Below are 19,049 nucleotides of genomic sequence, written 5' to 3' on the forward strand. Positions count from 1 at the left end.
CATAAGCCTTCCTCGAATTAAACCTTCCCAAGAACAAATCACACAAATTATATAATTATTCCATGTTTTTATTAAAAAGAAAATTAGTCTAAATTTTAAAAATTTGACATAGTTAATTAATTATTTAACATAACCATCCATTTATAGAGAAGCAAAATGACGAAAGCTAAGTTGACCTTTAGTTAACAACTTAATTAAGTATTATCTTTGAAGATGGAATTGATACTCATTTGTATTTATTTGTTATTATAGATCTAATCATTTCATTAAATTTTAATATTTTCTAATCAACTAATCAGTATGAGTTTATATGATTGGTTGAAAAAACACATGTCTTTCCTTCCCAATTTACCTTTAACTTAACTATCATCCGTTCACATTGTGGTAAATATGAAACTTTATATTGATAAAAGACATGGAAAATCAATCCACAACCTTGATGACACCATTATGTTATAGGGTTAGCCGGTTAGGGAAGTTATCCAGTTTGATTAAACAAGGTGCACGTAATTAGTTGAATTTAACGATACCGGAAAAAAAAACATGTTTTAAGTTGTTTCTAATCAACTGAATTCCTTGTTTTAAAATGAACTATTGTATGTGTTAAATTACAATATCAGTTCCAAACTTCTAGATGAGTATTTATTCATTATGTTGTTTAAACAAAAAAACTTGTTTTTAAAATTAGAAAGAAAATTTGAAAATTAAAGGAAAGAAGTTTTCTTAAAAATACATTTTGTTTTTCAAAAACAGAAAACAAAATCAGCTACCAAACATATATGATTTATGTTCTTAATAAATAAAAATGTAAAAAACAGAAAAAACAAAAACAAAAACAAAAAATTGAGGTGGTTACGAAACGAGAACTAAATTTTACACCTTATGAGTATTTTGTCTCTAACATTTTATAAAGTGTCTAATACATCGTTAAGAATTCGGTTTTGTTTCCAATAAACACTAAACGTTTATTTTTGTGTCGAATATGTCATTGTGTTGTTGACGAGTTTTTAACTTCACTAACTTACAATACACAAAGTTTAAAAGTGAGAATCATATCAAATATAAAATTAGGAAATAATTAAAGTAAACTTATCTCTACTGCATCACCCCCCAAACCCAAATTGGAAAGTTTCATATACTAAACTGGTATTTATTTAATTAATTCATTCAGCATAACATGTCATGAGTCTCTAATTTAATTAATATAGATTCCCCATTGTCTGTCTCCTGTTTATAAATTAGCCCAATAATCACTTTATCTTGATCCATCAAAAGATCAATTTACTAATTATAAAGTTTTGAAATGGAGCAATTTGGGAGGCATTTAATGACGGACATCAACGATCAATTTGAGCTCCAAGATTTCATCCATGGCGACAACTTTGATCGATATGTGAATCTGATTCGTGGAGGGAACGAAACTCCGATATTCAATAATAACTTTGATCTCGATTTTGTGAACGGTTGCTTGATCGAGGATCGTGTGGTGGATCAAAGCTTGGAATACATTGTAGATTCGAATATGGTGATGAATTCTGATCCAAATTCTCTGTTTAGTACATTGGAGAGTTTCAATAGCATCATGAAAGAAGTTGAAAACGAAGACGAAGACGAAGACGAGGACGAAAACGAGTCTGTAGAGAACTCTTCTTCAACAACTTCAAAGAAACCTAAGGCAGATAGAACAAGAACTTTGATTTCTGAAAGAAGAAGAAGAGGAAGAATGAAGGAAAAGCTTTATGCATTGCGTTCATTGGTTCCAAATATAACTAAGGTATCATCAATTAATACTTACATTCATAATAATCAATAAGCTTAAACAATACTTTTTAATTCTTTTTTTTTTTTTTAATTATTTACTTTTTCTTTTTAAGAAAAAAGAAATCAAAGAATTAAGCGAGGAATATTGTGTAGACGGATAATAAAATTGGATTACTAATAATTAGTGATCATGAAATAGTTAAAATCATTTTTCTCATGTTCAAAATTGTGAGGAACAATCAACCTACTCGTATCTTCACAATGATATGATATTGTCTACTTTTAGTATACTCCATCATGACTTTACTTTTCACTTAATCCTAAAAGGCTACATATCGATGAAGATAGTTGTTATCACTTATATATCAATAATCATTCTTTCATTTAATTGACGTGGAATTTTAGTTGCAATCTCAATAAAAATGATGTACGCATATAACCATTCAAAATCGAGTTTGGAATGAAATGAATGAAATAATAAAAGATTGAATGAATGATATGGAAAAAATGCAGATGGACAAAGCTTCCATTGTTGGAGATGCAGTGTTATATGTGAAAGAGCTACAAATGCAAGCCAAGAAGCTCAAAGCAGAGATATCAGTTTTGGAATCCTCAATCAATGAAACACAAAAAATTCATAGAGATCAAACCAAAAAGAAAATCATTCAAACTTCATATTCTGACCAATTCCTCCCCACCAAAATAATTCAGGTACATTTTTCAAGTTTGTAAGACAGAAATTTTTTCATGTTTTGTATTGAAGTTCTTGAAGCAAAGCGGGGTACTAATATAGAATTTGGGATGTATTTTCTTTTAAAGCTGGATGTGTTTCAAGTAGAGGAAAGAGGGTTTTATTTGAGGCTAGTTTGCAAGATGGGTGAAAGAGTGGCCATGTCTCTTTACAAAGTTCTTGAATCTCTCACCAACTTCATTATTCAAAGCTCCAATTTGGCTTCTGCTTCTGACAGATTCATTCTCACTGCTACAATTAATGTAATTACTTTTAACTCAAACAAATGATTGAGTCGGTTTGATATGACTTTTCAAATGTTCAAAAACGGTTTTTGAACACTTAAAAATCATTCCAATTGAATAGAGTGCTTATAATCTGTTTTATTTTGTAGGTGAGAGATTGTGAGGTGGACATGAATTTGCCAAATCTGAAGCTTTGGCTAACTGGGGCACTTCTTAACCATGGATTTGAGTTTTAATCACATCTTTCTCCATTTTTTCCATCTCTGTTTAACCCTTTAAACTGAGAATGTAACTATATTAATTGGCAACTTTGTATTTGAATTTTGAAATGGAGGGAGTTACAATGCATCGATGTGTACTTTCTCTTAAAAGATGTATTTTCTCAGAGATTTGACTTCTTAAATAATAAACTTTTTATTGAATGCACTCAATCCCAACTATTGTACATTTCCATTGTGCCACAGAAAAATACAAGACAATCAATCGTTTCTTTCTCCAAAGTTGAAGATTAAATTTTTGTTCTCACCATTGTTGAATTAAAATTTAAAAAGAAAAAAAAAACCATTACCTACCTATGCTTGATTTTGTATAAAGTACTCCAACATACAAGTTTGATAAAAGCTACACAATTTATACATCCCAATATAATAACTTCAAGAGCTAAATGAGAACACTTAATATCAACATCTCTTGTTTTTGTTGAATTTGAACTCCCAGATTCAACATGCAGTTGCAGTGAGGTCAGGAATTGTTGGTCAACAGCATGGGGTTGGGGAATTTTCGAGGAACATTGTTGGAATGGTCATTGCACAGTTGTGTTCCTTCGTGATGGAAGTTCATTATTTGGGAGGAGGAATCAACAGCAATGGGGAATGGTTCAGCTTTAGAAACATCTTTAAATTAACACAGTTGCGGGGTGAGTAATTGAGTATCCAACCTCTAGAGACGAAGGTCATGTCAATACCATTGAACCAAACTCACTTTGGCTCACTTAATTCAGAGGTTCTTCAGTTCTGTCACAACTCACAAGTAAAACTAACGACGATCAGATGCAATATGGAAAACCAATCCTTACCGGTTCTGGAATTGTATAATCCATCAGTGAAATTGATCCCACATGTCCGCTCCCCTCTTTGCTAATGTGTCAAGGATCAACTGTCAAGACTCTGGTAACAGTAGATTGATGGATCAATACAAAATCCTCCCTGCAATTGAATCATGATTTATGATGATAATGGAGAGTAGACCAGAGATATTAAACATGACTTTTGTCCAACAAAAAATTGCATTGCTCAAACGACACCAAAAGTATGGTTAAAGCATAAAACCCCCAACAACTCATTGACCACTCCGGCTAATCATACTTATAAATGATAGTTCATCACATTTATATGAATATTATCAACCAATGAGAAGCCACTTTCTACCAGGCCAGGAAGGAACTATCAATTGGAATAACTTAACAATAACATTGACAGATAGTTCAAAATTTCCAATAAAAGCAGGACCCAATCACCATATACACAAAACCCGCAAAATGCAATACCTGGAGGCTGGAAACATCTTAATAGGCTGGTCTCATCCAGTCTGGAAGAAGCAGCTCACAGTCACTGGGTATTTATTGTATGCGTACCATTGCGATAACCACCAAAGAGGAAGTATCCAGATAGACACTTCACATTTTACATCCCCAGTCATTGCTTGAGATATCTGTTGGTGACAAATCCAAGCAAAGAGTCCCACGTTAGAAAAGCTTAAATCATGTTATTAATGTCAAGTAAACTATTTCTAGTCACATAGATATATATCCTAAATTATGCAGGAGCAATACATGCAGATAACAGGAAGTCAGAAACACTAGGAGGAAATGAACAATCCGGTATAATACTTGGGTGAGCTTGTGAGTAAATAAAATAATATGAAAAAAAAAATCTAATTACCAATTTAGCATGAAAACATGCCTTACCAACACTTTGATGAACCTGGTAAAACATGCGTGCATCTCTTTTTTATTGAATGACTGAAACCCTTCACAGATGCAGGTCATACAGATCAAGCTTCCAATGTTTAAAAAAATTCTGATTATGTTTGAGATCCCTCATCTAGATTGCCAGACTTTGACAGGATCTGCAATGTTGTGCCCCCAATAATCCATGCAGTCGCTTCAGGTTGATGTTGAAGAGGGTTAAGAGGGTGAAAACTTCCATCCTCAAGTTGCACCCCATAGACAAATGGAAGCCGAAGTGTCAGAAAACTCTCGGGGGGCAAGACCACTTGGCATCCAAATGTGAACTGTAGTTTCTGCTGCCTTCCTGGAACAGAAAGGGGCAGACACGACTCCTGCAAGTAGAAGATCAGTCAAGGGTGTAATTGCACCAAATAACAACAATATACCATGGTGGCTGAGGAATGAAGCATGCGAAAAACTAATTACGATCGAGCTTGACTACAGAAACAAAATATTTAGAGAACTCTTCAAGAATCACTCGCGTAAAACTAGGAAAAAAAAATGCAATACAGCATGTTGTAACTAGAAGCAACTATAGTTTGGCTTCTTTTAATTGGAAGGGTAGATAAGAGAAGCTAGTTGCTGTAGCTCTACAAGGCCAAGGTTTTTTATGGCAAAAATTTGATGGGTTGTTGAAATTTAATATTATTAATTAGCAAAGCAAGTGTGGGTGAATTCCGGGAGAAATTTTGGTCTTTTTGTTGGTTTTTTATTTTTATCTTTTGTTAGAATTAGTGGGCTTTGCCCAAGGAAAGATTTACCCTAACTTCCTTTCTTTTTTTATCATAAGTTTGTTGTCTATTTATTTTTCCCTTTGTATCTTTTGTTGATATGAACGAATAATAAGAAAGTCAGATCGTGGTTTTTCTCCCGATACTTGTGTTTCCACGTAACTTAGTGTCTATTTTCTTTTACCACTTTTAATATGGTATCAAGAGCAGGGTAAAGAAGAAAGCCTAGACACGATTATTGATGAAACCCAAATAGAGACAAACAAGACAGCCGCCACCGCCATGGAAAAGTTGCTCCACCAGCTTCAGGGGCCGCCGGTGATCTGAACGAGCCCACCCTCAGAGCCAGCCTAGTGGAGGGAATGAGCTGCACGCGCCACACAGCCGACCTACTCCCAACCGTGGTCCTCTGTCCAGACGCAGCACCTTTTTGGTCAGCTGCACATCCACGTACCACTGCGGCCTTCATTTCACATGCTGCCCTCTTTTCGTGCACCATTGCATTTTGACCCTTTACAGCAGCCGCACTTCCGTGGTACCAAGATTAATCGACTCCATAATGAATTAGGGTTTGAAGTTGGTGAATCTTCGACACAATCCAAACACTGACTTGTCGATGTATTTCAAGAACTCGGTAACTTTGTTCCCTACTTTATCCTCAAATTATATAACTAGTTCTCTGGTACCATCTACAGGTGTCTTTCCAGAAGAGAAGCTGAATGACCAGAACTATTTTTCCTCATTTTCTTTCCCTTTTTATCATAAGCTTGTTGTCTATTTATTTTCCCTTTTGTGTCTTTTGTTGATATGAGAAAATAATAAGAAAGTCAGATCATGGTTTTTCTCCCAAGGTTTCCATGTAGCTCTGTGTCTATTTTCTTTTACCGCTTTTAATATATTTTAATATATATATAAAATAATTTTACATAACATTATTGTTTCTTTTGCCACCAATTCCTTATAGAAATAAATGCAACTCACAAGTCCTCACAGATGAATCTTCCCCGAGTGTATTCTTTGTAAATGCAGTGGTAGAGTATGGATCGGCCTCAGCCCTACCTTAGTGACCATTCACAATGAAATTTTGGTAATACCTGCTAGTCATTTTCACTTTGGCCATTCCATCAAGAATCTTAGATGGTTCAGAGCTGCTTTTGTGCGGTCAAAGGTTCAAGAAAAAAGCAAAGGTGCTTTAACTTAATGATAGTAGGTCTCTCTTGTGGGAAGTGTGGTTAGAGAGATATAGAGTCGGAGACGCTTTAAAAGGAGGAAAAGGTCTAGCAAAATATTTGGCATGGGACAATTTTTCTGGCCTTCTCTTGGGAAGTCTCATCTAATTCTTTCTAATAACTACTCCTTATCCTCCATTCAATTGGAGAGTCCTTTTGTAACTCCTTTGACTTTTTGTAAGGGCAGTTACACTCCTCTGTAAACATTATGGTTTTCAGTTAAATTTTATATTTCTGAGTGAAAGAATGTATTACAGAATATGGAATTCAGTCAACAAAGATTCAAAACATCTTTAAAGAGCTTTGGAAACTTCAAAATTTCTGAAGGGCCAATCTGGCTGCTATTCTGGAAGCGTACAGCTTGAATCAAAATCCTTTCCAAAGTCCTTGTCAATGGGAGTAAAGGAGTTTTTTCCTTGTAAAGCCAAGATTAATCCCATCAATGGTTTCCTAGGGAAAATGCTGATCTTCTCCTATAAAAAATTCGGAGCTAAAGTCACTAGATAAAGTGAAGTTTTTACTTCGGCACTATATGGGAAAACCAGTGCACTGCACAAGGTTCAAAAAGCAATTCTGACTCCAACCTTTAGCCAAATAGGAATTCTTTTCATTAAGGAGTGAGAAAGTCAAACCCACATTTTCGTTTATTGTTCCTTCACTTTGTGGCACAAATTACCTACTGAACCACTTCAAGCTGCCCAGGAGTCATCCAGCAAGTATGGAGCCTTCTTTCATCTCCTGCTTGGCAACATTTTCAGAAGGTTTAATACTTGTGGTCAGTTTTACCGCTGTGGTTTGAGAATTATTCTAAAGAGGAACAAAAGAAGTTCTCAGAAATCGATGTGCCGGAGGGGGGGGGGGGATGTGAAGGATCTTGCTTTCTTCTAATCACGAGATGGTATACTCAGTACTAAGAATTTTGTAATTTCTTTCATTTTCGGTCCATCCCAACTTGAGAGACTTTTTATGATAACCTTGGTTCCGTTACTTCTATACGAGTTGAGATTTCTTCGTCTCCTCTCTCTCGTACTTTCCTCCCAATAATAATTGCTGCATATCACAACAAGAGGGGGGGAAACTCCGATAAAGCAGTGACCAAAGCTGTAACAAATGCTTATTACTCAGTGGACAGACCATTGCAAGTTGATAGATTTGATAAGAGAAAATATAGAGAGAAACATATTTTCCATCCCGATTAATTTTGTAATGCTCAAGCCAAGTCGAACCCAAAGAGAAAAGCAAGGGCCTACTTGAAGTATAGTTAAAAAATGGGAACTTCTTTTTTTTTTTTTAAAGAACAATTTTTTTCATTGAGAAAAAATAAAAGAACGGGAACATGTTAAGATGTGGTAATAAGAAACTCTTTTCTCCTTGTCTTTTATAATCATAAATCAAAGAAGTGAGTGAATTTCGATCACATTGGAAGGCACCGCTTTCCCCCCTCTCAACTCCTAAAATCAGACATTAAAGAATGAAACAAACAAGAAATTTCACAGATCAACTAAATCTATTTTGGACTCTAATATAAATAATACATAGCTCAACATTTCAAGTTCCATCCTAAAATAATTAGGAATGCACATTCATAGAAAATCGGGACAAACCTCAAATTGTATCACTGGATGGGTAGCCAAAACTATTGGGAAGGGAGGTGTCACCTGGCATCACATTTCATGAGTTATTTTTTGGTTATTGATTAATCAAAAGAAAGCAGAATGATAAATAAGATGCTTATTTAGAACATGCTAGAAACTAAAATTATGAAAATTATACATTTCATCATGGAATGTGAATAGTCAAGAGCTTAGTATGCCATAGTTCAAAGTTTAAAAAGGTGAATAAAACAATAGACTCAATATTTATTTTCTCAAAAAAAGTAATTTCACGATGGAATTTACAAAGAGGGGAGAGGATCAAAACCCACTTCAGCTCTATCTAAGAATTTACAAATCGGTAGCATGTGTTTGGAAGTGCTTTTGAAATGATAAACGTACTCGAGCCATTCTTAAAAGCATTTCTCCCTAACAGAGTAACATAAAGTGCTTTGGGGAAAAGCAGAAAAATTGTAGTGCTTTCTGTCAAATGTCTCGTAAAGAGTGCTTTTAAGAATGTTAAACTGAACGTCAAACTGATAAATAATTGAGCATGTTAGAAAGCACATTTCGAAAGGCTGTTGCATCTTGCTCTTGCACTCCAAAGAACACCTTGGGCTGATGTTCTATTTCTATGACATTGACAATGCACCCAAACTTAACAGAATATTTTTAGCTTATTGCCTATTTAAAAATAAAGTCCACGTATATATGTAATGTTGATATACTATTAAGTTATGGTAATTCAATATAGTATTACTTTTACCACCTATACTCAAAAATATTTAAGCCAAATATTTTGAGGATAAATCAATCCTAATGAAAGCAATGATTTTAAGAATAAATTCTAAAAAGAAAATCAGTAAAAAAAAATTAAAAGGATTACTTGAGAGGGTGAAATAAATACATGAGATGTTATTTATTAACTTCTAGATGATTATTGTGTTTAGTACTACTTGGTTATTTATTTTCGTGCCTATTATCAATATTCCTTCAATTAAAATCAAGGCTTATCCCTCACGCTGCCTCGAGGTTTACGTTTAATCCTACAAAAGAAAGCCTTGCGACCATTTTAGGCTTAAAAAATACTAGCAATAATAGACGACCAGGATAAAAAGAACCAAGATAAGAATGCAAAAACAATAATCTCCTACAGCTTTTCCGCAGGTTCCCCAATGGTTTCAAAGAATCTTCTGTTCTTAGTCAAATCAATCAAAGGACACCAAAAATCAAAACCAATTTAAAGTTTATCGCATCATCAAAGAAAGCAGAAACTGGAAAAGAATAACACTGCTACAATAATACTTAAGAGAGAACTAAAGGCATTAGAGGGGAAAAAGAAAAAAAAAATTATAAAAGAATGGCATACCATGAAAATCCTTTGAAGTTGAGATATTGTGCCAGAGAACTTAACATTTGGGGGATCTTTTTCATTCTTTGAGAGCTTGCAATGTGGGCAGTTCATGAAAATTGGTAGGTCTCGGTTCAACATGGAGAAACCAGATCCATTGTCCTCACTGCCAATAGACTTAACACCTTTTTCTAGGTCCTTCATAGAATTGGAGACTGTTGCACTAACAGATGTCAGATTGTTTGCTGTCATTCTTCTAATGTTGTTTGACTGGTCATCTGAATACATGTTACCACCACTAACTGCATCCTTTAACTTATCTAAACTTCTTTCCTTACTTGAGCCAGTAGCATTTGCTACACTAACACTATCACGAGCTTTACCATGACGATCGTTTTTACCATATTTCAGAGGATCAACCATATTGCATTCAGCACCTTGTGCAGGAGTATGAGATTCTTTAATTGTGGCAAAAGACGATCCAAGTTCCTTAAGATGGTCAGGATTTAGTAGGAAGCGGTGCCCATGAGGGCACTCATGTTCAAAGCCAATATATACAAGTGTTTGCTTCAGAAGAGGGTTTTTAGTTTTTTCAAGACTATTAGCATTCATTGGAACTACATTAGTACCTACCTGTAGAAAGGCATCGCTATCTGAATGCTCATTGTTGCTAATCTCATTTGAGTTTTTTGAAAGCTTAATAACATTTTCCAAGTTCCTTGAGCCAAGGTTATCAACAGTAACATAGCCTCGTTCGTGACTATTAACAACCTTACTTTGCTTGATACGCTTATCAATATCTGATGAAGAATGTTTCCTCTGCTGGAGAGGTGGAAATCGAACATCTACACCTGACGATCCAGCCACAACCTCAGAAAAAGGTTTCCGTAGGGTAAAGTTGGGAAGGATTCTACCGCTTGTGCTTTTTTTATCTTCAGCTTTAGTGTTACCTGTGAAATTTCTTTCATTATTGATTCCAGGCTGTAAATCCCTAGCCTTCAGTTGTGCTACATCTGCCATCTTCGTGTTTACATTTACATTAGGTTCAACCTTAGGGTCTACGAGTGACTTAATTAAGGAACCATGCAACATTATATTATCTGTAAAATCGATTGGAGTCTTCCTGATTCGAGTACTAATTTTCCATTTGAGTAGGAACTTTTGAGTCAGACAAAATCCACTCTGGAGCAAACCTTTTGAAGGATCGTAGTACTTTGCACCACCAACTCGAATCAGAGTCCATGATGATGGTTGAATGGGTCCTGTCATGCTTACTCCTGGGAACTGTACAACTGGAAGAAAATTGTCACAGTCAGCAAAACGGTTGAAAGTAACATTTGCTGATTCAAAATCAAAAGGATCGGATCGTAGTCGTCGTGAACGGCCACAAGCACAAGCATGTAGGAAGACATATCCACTTGAATGATTTTTTGGCATGGTTTCTAAAGGCGAATCTCCATTCTCAGTGCTATGTCTCTGATGCATACATGGTTTTCCAGTCAGACTAATGGCATCACATAGTTGCCTCCCAGAATTCCAAATAGATTTGCATTCTTCCTCCAACCTTTTTGCGAAATGTTGCACTGCAGGTCCCTTAACCATTGAATGGAAAGCAAGTAAAGCCTTCTCCAGGTGGGCTTCATGCTGTGATGTAGGGTAACACGCAGGTAATTCTCTTAGATAAACCTCCTTTGCAGCTGGTAATGCTCTTTCACACCATGAAGTTGAAAACTTCATATTTAAACCTTTACCACTTTCCAACCAAGATACAGCAATATCTAAAGGATCCATACCCTTCAAAGCATTTCCCTCAATCGATGCAGAATGAATGTGCCGATGACGTGGTTTTCGTTTACTAATTTCCACTTCATCTATGCAACCACCTTTTGCAGAGAGAATTCCCTGGAGAATTTGTTGACTTGAAGACAACCAAATTTCCATACTTGGAAGTTCAGGAGTAGTAAAGGTTTTTCCAGATGCGACTGATGCCGCAGCTGCAGCAGCTGCAACAGCAACCATGCCAACCCCACCAGCTGAACCACTGCTTGCACTATGAACCATCCCACCTCTACCCCTTAGAATATCAGACTGTCGATAAATAAATTCCTTCAGAGACACTATATCCTCTTTGCTAGCACTTTGGCCAAGACTTTCAAGAAGAAGAGAATCAGAAGTAGTTTTTCCATTCAAAACATCTTCCACAAGGCTCGTGGCGAACTCCAGAGACTCGGCTGTATTATTTGCAGACCTATCCACCAGAACAACAGCTTTTGATGCATCAAGTGAAAACAAAGGTGCAGAACTTGAGGCGCCTCCACCTCTAGACCCAGCATGACTGGTGTCAGAACCAGTAAGCGTTCGACATTTCTTGATTAGAAAACGAATTTGTGCTTCAAGAGATGATTGCAATTTCTTCCTGAAACCACCTTCTGATTTGCTCACAGGACGGGCAAGCACAACTACAGATCCAGAACCTTTAACTGGCACATTTGGCCTAGATATACTGTCTGAACTTGGAGACTGATTAAGTGATGTTGTTTCTATTCCCTCCACATTGGAACTAATCATTGGGCCATCTAAGAAGTCATCAACGAAAATAAAAAGTATGACTGGAGTACACTGCCCAGGAAACAATGAGGTATAAGAACCTAAACCCGACATTACAGAGATGCCAGAGGCATTGCGTGTTAAGATAGAACCACTTCTAATTGGAGAAGAATTATTAGACACAGGTGCTGAAGCAACAGACCGTGAGGCAGATGAAGACTGCAGCCTAGATGGCAATGGTGGTGTAGCCCGAGATTTTACAAATGGAGTTAAAACATGCTTAGCAGATTGTAAAGCTCTAAACTTTTTCAAAATACTAGTATCAAACCGCGACCCCTCCTGAATATATATGATTACATGGCAAACCTGTACCAGTAATTGAGATAAATCATAACAATTCGAGGATACAGACAAACAATCCAATTCAAACGATCTTGAAGAAAAGAAATGAGAAATCGAAAAGCACTCACAGAGAACATAAAAAGCATTCCCTGAAGATCGCCAAAATCATGCTCTTGAATCTCCGAATCATAACCTGCTTCGGCATCAAACACGGAGCTCCTGTGGGAAGAAAATTGCAAAAAGAGAATGCCCCTTTCCTCCTCGTGGTAATAACTAATTCTTCGCCGCTTGAACCATTCTCGAACTTCCTCTTTCTCGACATCTAATTTCTTATCCAATTTACCGGACCCAAAGACATTGGAATCAATAACCCGATTGATGAGTTGAATCGAATCATCAGGTCTCCTTCCAATGAAACCGACGACAACGACAGTGTCGGAAAAGCGAGGAAGGGATGGCGAAGGCAAGGAAGGAGAAAACGAAGTAGAGGGTTCCGGTAAAGCAGAATGAGGAGGGAGAGGAGTTGGGGAAGGTGAAGAGGAAGAGGAAGTGGGAGTTGATAATGGTGGCGGCCGGATAAGTACTCGGACAGAGGAGGAATTGGGTACGTCCATGGATGAGAGAAAATTTTGAGCTTTCAGATGCAACTGAAAACTGCTTCACTGCTTTCACTTCCGATGACCGCCGAGGCGGGGAAACTTATTTTTTTCCTTTGCCCTTTTTGCCTCCTCAATATTTTCCTTTTACATTTCCTTTCCAAATTTATTTTTCTATGTTTTGATTTATGTTTTGTTATATTTTGATTTACTTTGCGCTATTTTATTATATTTTGATTTATTTTGTTATATTTGAAAACAAGATATTCATTATATACTGTAAATCTTACTTTATTATTGTTTAAATGTCGTTTTGGTAATTCAAAATTAAGTTAAATAAACACAATATTTTAAATATTATTTTAGTAAAATAATTTTTAGGTTGGAGAATGGCAAAAGAAACAAAGGATTGAAAGACTGAACCCATATTTGAGGATAGAAGTCAAAGCCAATGTCAATAAGTGAAACTCACTTGGACCAAAATACCATTATTTTAGTTTTATATTTTTAATTGTTCAGTCTTAGTTTCCATACTTTCAATGCATATTAAACTTATAGTTCATTATTCTTTTTCAATAAATCTTAACATTTTACTACAAATTTTTAAAATGTTTCACATACTTTATTTTTTTACATGAAAATTATTGTTATTGTTTAATCCATTTCAATAAAATTAAAATTTGAAAAGCTAAATTCAAGAATTATCGATAGACAATTACAATTTTGTCCCATTAAAATTATCAAATTGAAGTGGCTACACAATGGAATGGTAAATCCTTTATTCTTGTATTGGTGTGATTTGGATTGAGATATGAAACATTATAATCTAAAAAGGAACATGTTTAAACCGAACATCACGTATTTTGTCTTTCAAAATTTCGTAAGTTTGTAGGTTTTTTTTTTTTTTTTTGTCATTTTTATATAGTTACAATTATTTAAGTCAGATCGGATAAATTTTGTTATACACCAATAGGAAACTAAAAATTCCACAAGGAGTATGAATGACCTCCTACGGGAGCATTAATGAAAATGACCAAGGGTTAAAAAATGGTAAGAAAAATGTTCTTCACTAATGACAATTCCTCGTGAAAGTACTAACATGTTCTTAAAATGCTTGCAAGCATATATGTCACCAAGAATTCTCATTCATTCCTCTGGCTTCTTTCTCTCATTTCTCATCAACATTAATATGACACACTTTTTCCTTCTTCTTTTTGTATGTGTTTATAATCTTACTCATTCCTTATTCTCATTGTCACTCAACGATTCCAACAAGCAATATGGGAACAAACGAAGGAAGAAGAGAAAAATACACTAAGAAGAAGAGATGAACAAAGTTGCATTAGAACAAGGCGTAGAATATCAAAGAATTCAAAATAAAAAGGAAAAAAAGATTACTAGACGAGAGAGAACGAGACTAAGAGAAAAGAATTAGAATAATTTCGGTAATTTTAAATTGGACGTCGAAAGCAAATGACAAAAACAATTTTTTTTTCAAAAACATAGCTCAAATTTCATTTAGATCTTTCATCCCAAATGGCATAATTTCTCTAATTTCACATACACCACAAATATAATGATGACTGATTAAACGAAGTAAATTACAATAGGACTAAATATATAATTAAACTTCTTAAATTGAGTTTGAGATAAAACCTTTGAAGCCACGAGGGGTCGGGTCGGGGGCGAAAGAGACATGCCATATAAGCAGTTGGTTGCTGTAAAGTGGCACACGCATATCTACTGGAAGCCTCCATTTCCAATCTCCCATTATCCCATTATCATCGGCAGTTCCCCATAGCTAATGCAAGCAGTTCTTGCAGCTATGGCCGCACAATCCCTTCTCTCTGTTTCCCTTTCCAACTACATCGCATTGCCCCCATTCTCCAATTCTTCCTCTTCTCTTTCTCTCACCTCTTCTTTCCATGGCGCCTCTCTCAAACTCCCTCGCCACTCCCTCTCCCTCGCCGCCTCCGTTGCCCCCAAACCCCTTGCCGTCGTTGCCGCCTCCAAGAAAGCTGTCGCTGTCCTCAAGGGAACTTCCGACGTTGAAGGCGTTGTCACGCTCACCCAAGAAGACGATGGTCTGTACACTTCTTACCGATTAGTCTTTGGTTTACCCTAGCTGAGACTTGAGGAGGGTCTGAATCAATATTTAGTAATTTGCTTGTTTTTGGCTGTTTGAATTAAATGGGTGCAGGAATTGGAGTAGAAGTGGGTTTTTTTAAGCGTCTGGGTTATGAGATTGATATTGGCTTTGATTGAAATGTGATAAGTATAAAGTGGGTTCTTAACTTTTTGCCTGCATTTCGTTGTTCTTGACATTTTTTTTGTCCTGATGTATTGACACGCACATAAGTTGACTTTTAACTTCAGGAGCATGATTGTATTGATTTTATGACGTTTCCTTTCTCCTAGGATCTGTTGTAACTTTGTTTATTATATGACCAAAGAACTTGCGATGAGTCTTCCCCGTCCGAAAATTTCAATTTATAAGGCACAATATTAGTAATAGTAACAAAGGTAATACAATGAAGATGATAATGGTAATGATAGTAGTAGTACTAATACTGTGATGCTGAAAAATGTTGTATTGTTTCTAGGTCCAACATCAGTCAATGTGCGTATTACCGGGCTCACCCCAGGTCCTCATGGATTCCATCTTGTAAGTAACTGCACTGAGGCTGCCATCATCCATGGGCTTTGTTGCAAATTCAACCAGCTAGTTGAATTTCTGAAATGTTGTTTTAATCAATATCCCTTTGTATTTCTTTGTGTAGCATGAATTTGGAGACACAACAAATGGATGCATTTCTACAGGTAGTGCATGATCCCATGTTCATTTTTGAGCTAGATCTAGCATCAAGAAGTTCTTGCCAGTGCGGTTGTATTTTTGTACAATGTTTCTCATTTGTTGTTATTTATTATTTTCAACTGTAGGAGCACATTTCAATCCTAACAAGTTAACGCATGGTGCTCCTGAGGACGAAATCCGACATGCGGGTGACCTGGGAAACATAATTGCCAATGCTGATGGTATATGCTTTTCTTCTTTCCTCTTTGAAAGATGCTTCATTTTATGTTTCATAGATTCATAGCTTCTAATTCACCGTTCAATGTTTTTTGATATACAGGAGTAGCAGAGGCAACCATTGTAGATAACCAGGTGCGACTTTGAGTATTGTTTCTATTATTTCATCCATATATGTCATCAATCATCATCACAACTCACGTACTCAGAACTATTAATGTCTTTCACCATGAATGGACATAAGTAATAACTATTAATGCTGGTAGTGTCAGTGCTGCTGGTAGAGCCCTGTATGTATATTGTACATGCATATCTATCCATTCAGACTGCAGCTACCTTAGTATTAACAAATTTAAAACAAAATAATGTTCAAGCCTTTATTTTAGATCTGCCCCTCTAACATACCCAGTTATTAATTCTTTTATCTGTAGATTCCTCTTAGCGGCCCCAATTCTGTAGTTGGAAGAGCCTTTGTGGTACATGAGCTTGCGGATGATCTAGGAAAAGGTATGTTCCATTCATTGTTTCCGTTTAATTACATGTTTGACACATCCTGTTCTCTTGTCATTTGATCAACCTACTTAATCGATTTATCGAACAGAGATACCGACTAAGAGAATTAAATTAAATTAATTTCTTTTCTTGTTACCTTATCTTCTTTAAACTAAACTGATTAAGCTATTAGTACTATTAATTCAATTATGGAAAAAGAGATTTTAATTCTCTTTATAGATAGAGCCTATTAGCCATTGATAGCGACATTTGCATTATTTAACTGAAGTTTTCTTTCTTCCACTATCAAATTTAAATTTTTCTTCTGAATTTTTCTGGTTATGATTATGTAGGAGGTCATGAACTCAGTTTAACCACTGGCAATGCGGGTGGAAGATTGGCATGTGGTACGCAGACTTAAAGATCTTTTTTCCTCTCACAAGAGTCCATAGTTCCTTTTTTATCCACAACTTACATCTATATTTCTAAGATAGCTTAATTTGTTCAATTTAAATAAGTGATAAACATGGGTGAATAAACTTCATTGAGCACTTCCTCACAAATTTCATTCATATCTCGTATCATCCTAACCTCTGCTCAAAGATGCAAGGAGATCCATAGCTTCATTTAAAATATTTATTCCTGGTCTTTCTCATATCTGTTCTGCTGTTGAGTGTTAGGCATACCTCATGCCATGTATGTGATTTGTTAAACTAATTTCCTTTGAATTCTGATTGTACTCTGCTGAAAGATGCGTGAAGATTTATAACTTTATTTATAATTCTTAATCCAGGGCTTTCTCATATCTATTTTGTTTTAATGCATACCTCAGGCCATGTGTGTGATTTGCTAAACTAAGTTACCTTTGTATACCGATTGACCTCGGCTCAAAGATGCACGAAGATTTATAACTTTATTTAAAAAATTTAGTCCAGGGCTTTCTCATATCTATTTTGTTTTTATGTATACCTCAGGCCATGTGTGTGATTTGCTAAACTAAGTTATATTTGCATACTGATTGACCTTTGCTTAAAGAGATGCACGAAGATTCATAACTCTATTTAAAATTCTTTGTCCAGGGATTTCTTATATCCATTTTGTTGTTACATATACCTCATGCCATGTGTGTGATTTCTTAAACTAATTTATCTATGCTCAAAGATGCATGAAGATTCATAACTTTTATCTAGAATTCTTAGACTAGGCTTTCTTATATCCATTTTGCTGTCACGCCATGTGTGTGATTTGCTAAACCAAGCTACCTTCGTACTGATTGACTTCTGCTCAAAGATGCAAGGAGATCCATAGCTTTATTTAAAATTATTAGTTCAGGGCTTTCTCATATTCATTTTGCTGTTATCTATACCTCATGCCATGTGTGTGCATTTTAAGTTGCAAGGCAGGTAAGTGAGTAAAGTATATTTCAATTATCAAGCCCTTCGTTTAGGTAGATATGTGGTCTAAAATTATCTGCGCTGGCTATTGTTCTGCTCTGATAGCCTGGCATGACACTTTTCCACCTTTTTCTAGAAGACGTACTTTTGAATAGAAGCTAGAACCTACTCAAGTTTAAAGAGTTCTGCAGAATGAATCAGCATAATTCATGTATAACTGCTAATCTATTGCTTTGCTCGAGTGCCATTGACTGCTAATCTATTGCTTTGCTCGAGTGCCATTGACTGGCAAGAGTAAAATCCAGAAATTCCCTTTTAGCTTCTAAGATGTCTAAATATTGTTCACTTGGTAAAATATCAACCAGAATTTGTGCTAAACTGCTAATTGCTGATGCAACAGATTCTCAATCTTGTGAAAATCTTTGCAGGTGTTGTCGGTCTGACTCCTGTGTGATGGTGACAAACGAACTGTGTAGCCTATGAGGTCGGTACAAGGTATATGGAGGCACTATTATATTGTCAACGACTTCTCCACAGTCTCGAGTTTCTTTTCTTTTGTTCAGCACATAAATTGTAGTCTTGGGAAGACAGTTTCTTTACATACTTATTGATATCTGTTACTGTGCTTTCCATTAGCTGAATAAAATTGACTTGCTACTTGAGCTAATGTGTTTGAATAAAGATGTGTTAACTTTAGAGACTTGTGAAGAGATATGATGTTGACAATCCCTTTCACTTTGGTTGGATATCACACACCACAATCCTTTCCTCCATGTTTGAAATCTTTTAGAACTATAATTATTGAAATAACTAATTGCAATCCAATTTGAAGTTTAGTGTATGGATCCACTTGCAATTTAATTTCATGTGGATTCCAAGTACTTGGCTCCAAGTTCATTACATGTGAAGGTGGCAATCCTTTGTTGTGGATGAGACACGTGGAAGGTGTTTTTGATGGCAATGTAATTCTTGTTGGAAAAGCCAAACAAAACCATAACCT

At 35.7% G+C, this 19,049-nt stretch overlaps 3 protein-coding genes across 7 annotated transcripts; 2 read left to right on the forward strand and 1 right to left on the reverse strand.

The window, feature by feature from the left end:
* Positions 1 to 1,200: 1,200 nt before the first annotated feature.
* LOC103503037 (transcription factor FER-LIKE IRON DEFICIENCY-INDUCED TRANSCRIPTION FACTOR) lies at positions 1,201 to 3,167 on the forward strand. Its single transcript, XM_008467196.3, has 4 exons — positions 1,201 to 1,774; positions 2,275 to 2,472; positions 2,581 to 2,754; positions 2,886 to 3,167. The coding sequence occupies exons 1-4, from the start codon at positions 1,304 to 1,306 to the stop codon at positions 2,970 to 2,972; spliced, it is 930 nt and encodes a 309-aa protein (XP_008465418.1). The 5' UTR covers positions 1,201 to 1,303; the 3' UTR covers positions 2,973 to 3,167.
* On the reverse strand, positions 3,132 to 13,288 carry LOC103503038 (uncharacterized). Of its 2 annotated transcripts, none has more exons than XM_008467197.3 (6): positions 12,665 to 13,288; positions 9,666 to 12,560; positions 8,309 to 8,362; positions 4,703 to 5,076; positions 4,283 to 4,446; positions 3,132 to 3,941 (listed from the first exon to the last, which is right to left on the reverse strand). In XM_008467197.3, the coding sequence occupies exons 1-4, from the start codon at positions 13,148 to 13,150 to the stop codon at positions 4,819 to 4,821; spliced, it is 3,693 nt and encodes a 1,230-aa protein (XP_008465419.2). In that variant the 5' UTR covers positions 13,151 to 13,288; the 3' UTR covers positions 3,132 to 3,941; positions 4,283 to 4,446; positions 4,703 to 4,818. The 2 variants fall into 2 exon arrangements, with proteins under 2 accessions (XP_008465419.2, XP_050947739.1); XM_051091782.1 differs by having other exon boundaries at positions 4,698 to 5,076.
* A 1,508-nt stretch (positions 13,289 to 14,796) lies between these two features.
* On the forward strand, positions 14,797 to 18,745 carry LOC103503040 (superoxide dismutase [Cu-Zn], chloroplastic). 4 transcript variants are annotated; one of them, XM_008467200.3, is made up of 8 exons: positions 14,797 to 15,216; positions 15,736 to 15,797; positions 15,913 to 15,952; positions 16,073 to 16,168; positions 16,267 to 16,298; positions 16,595 to 16,670; positions 17,009 to 17,062; positions 18,478 to 18,745. In XM_008467200.3, the coding sequence occupies exons 1-8, from the start codon at positions 14,937 to 14,939 to the stop codon at positions 18,501 to 18,503; spliced, it is 666 nt and encodes a 221-aa protein (XP_008465422.1). In that variant the 5' UTR covers positions 14,797 to 14,936; the 3' UTR covers positions 18,504 to 18,745. The 4 variants fall into 4 exon arrangements, with proteins under 4 accessions (XP_008465422.1, XP_050947740.1, XP_050947741.1 ...); XM_051091783.1 differs by having other exon boundaries at positions 14,810 to 15,216; positions 17,012 to 17,062; XM_051091784.1 differs by having other exon boundaries at positions 14,828 to 15,220.
* Positions 18,746 to 19,049: the final 304 nt, after the last annotated feature.

This window comes from Cucumis melo, chromosome 11 (genome assembly GCF_025177605.1).
Source record: "Cucumis melo cultivar AY chromosome 11, USDA_Cmelo_AY_1.0, whole genome shotgun sequence".
Classification (NCBI taxonomy): Eukaryota; Viridiplantae; Streptophyta; class Magnoliopsida; order Cucurbitales; family Cucurbitaceae; genus Cucumis; species Cucumis melo.

Bases quoted from the DNA above. Each gene is read 5' to 3' on its own strand.
- LOC103503040 (XM_008467200.3), top strand. From the start codon at position 14,937: ATGCAAGCAGTTCTTGCAGCTATGGCCGCACAATCCCTTCTCTCTGTT. The intron at 15,217-15,735 runs GTCTGTACACTT...TATTGTTTCTAG, and splicing joins GCTCACCCAAGAAGACGATG to GTCCAACATCAGTCAATGTG. The intron at 16,169-16,266 runs GTATATGCTTTT...TTTGATATACAG, and splicing joins CATAATTGCCAATGCTGATG to GAGTAGCAGAGGCAACCATT.
- LOC103503038 (XM_008467197.3), bottom strand. From the start codon at position 13,150: ATGGACGTACCCAATTCCTCCTCTGTCCGAGTACTTATCCGGCCGCCA. The intron at 8,363-9,665 runs GTATGCCATTCT...ATGTGATGCCAG, and splicing joins AACTTCAAAGGATTTTCATG to GTGACACCTCCCTTCCCAAT. The intron at 5,077-8,308 runs GTTTGTCCCGAT...TTCTACTTGCAG, and splicing joins ATCCAGTGATACAATTTGAG to GAGTCGTGTCTGCCCCTTTC.
- LOC103503037 (XM_008467196.3), top strand. From the start codon at position 1,304: ATGGAGCAATTTGGGAGGCATTTAATGACGGACATCAACGATCAATTT. The intron at 1,775-2,274 runs GTATCATCAATT...GAAAAAATGCAG, and splicing joins TGGTTCCAAATATAACTAAG to ATGGACAAAGCTTCCATTGT. The intron at 2,755-2,885 runs GTAATTACTTTT...TTTATTTTGTAG, and splicing joins TTCTCACTGCTACAATTAAT to GTGAGAGATTGTGAGGTGGA.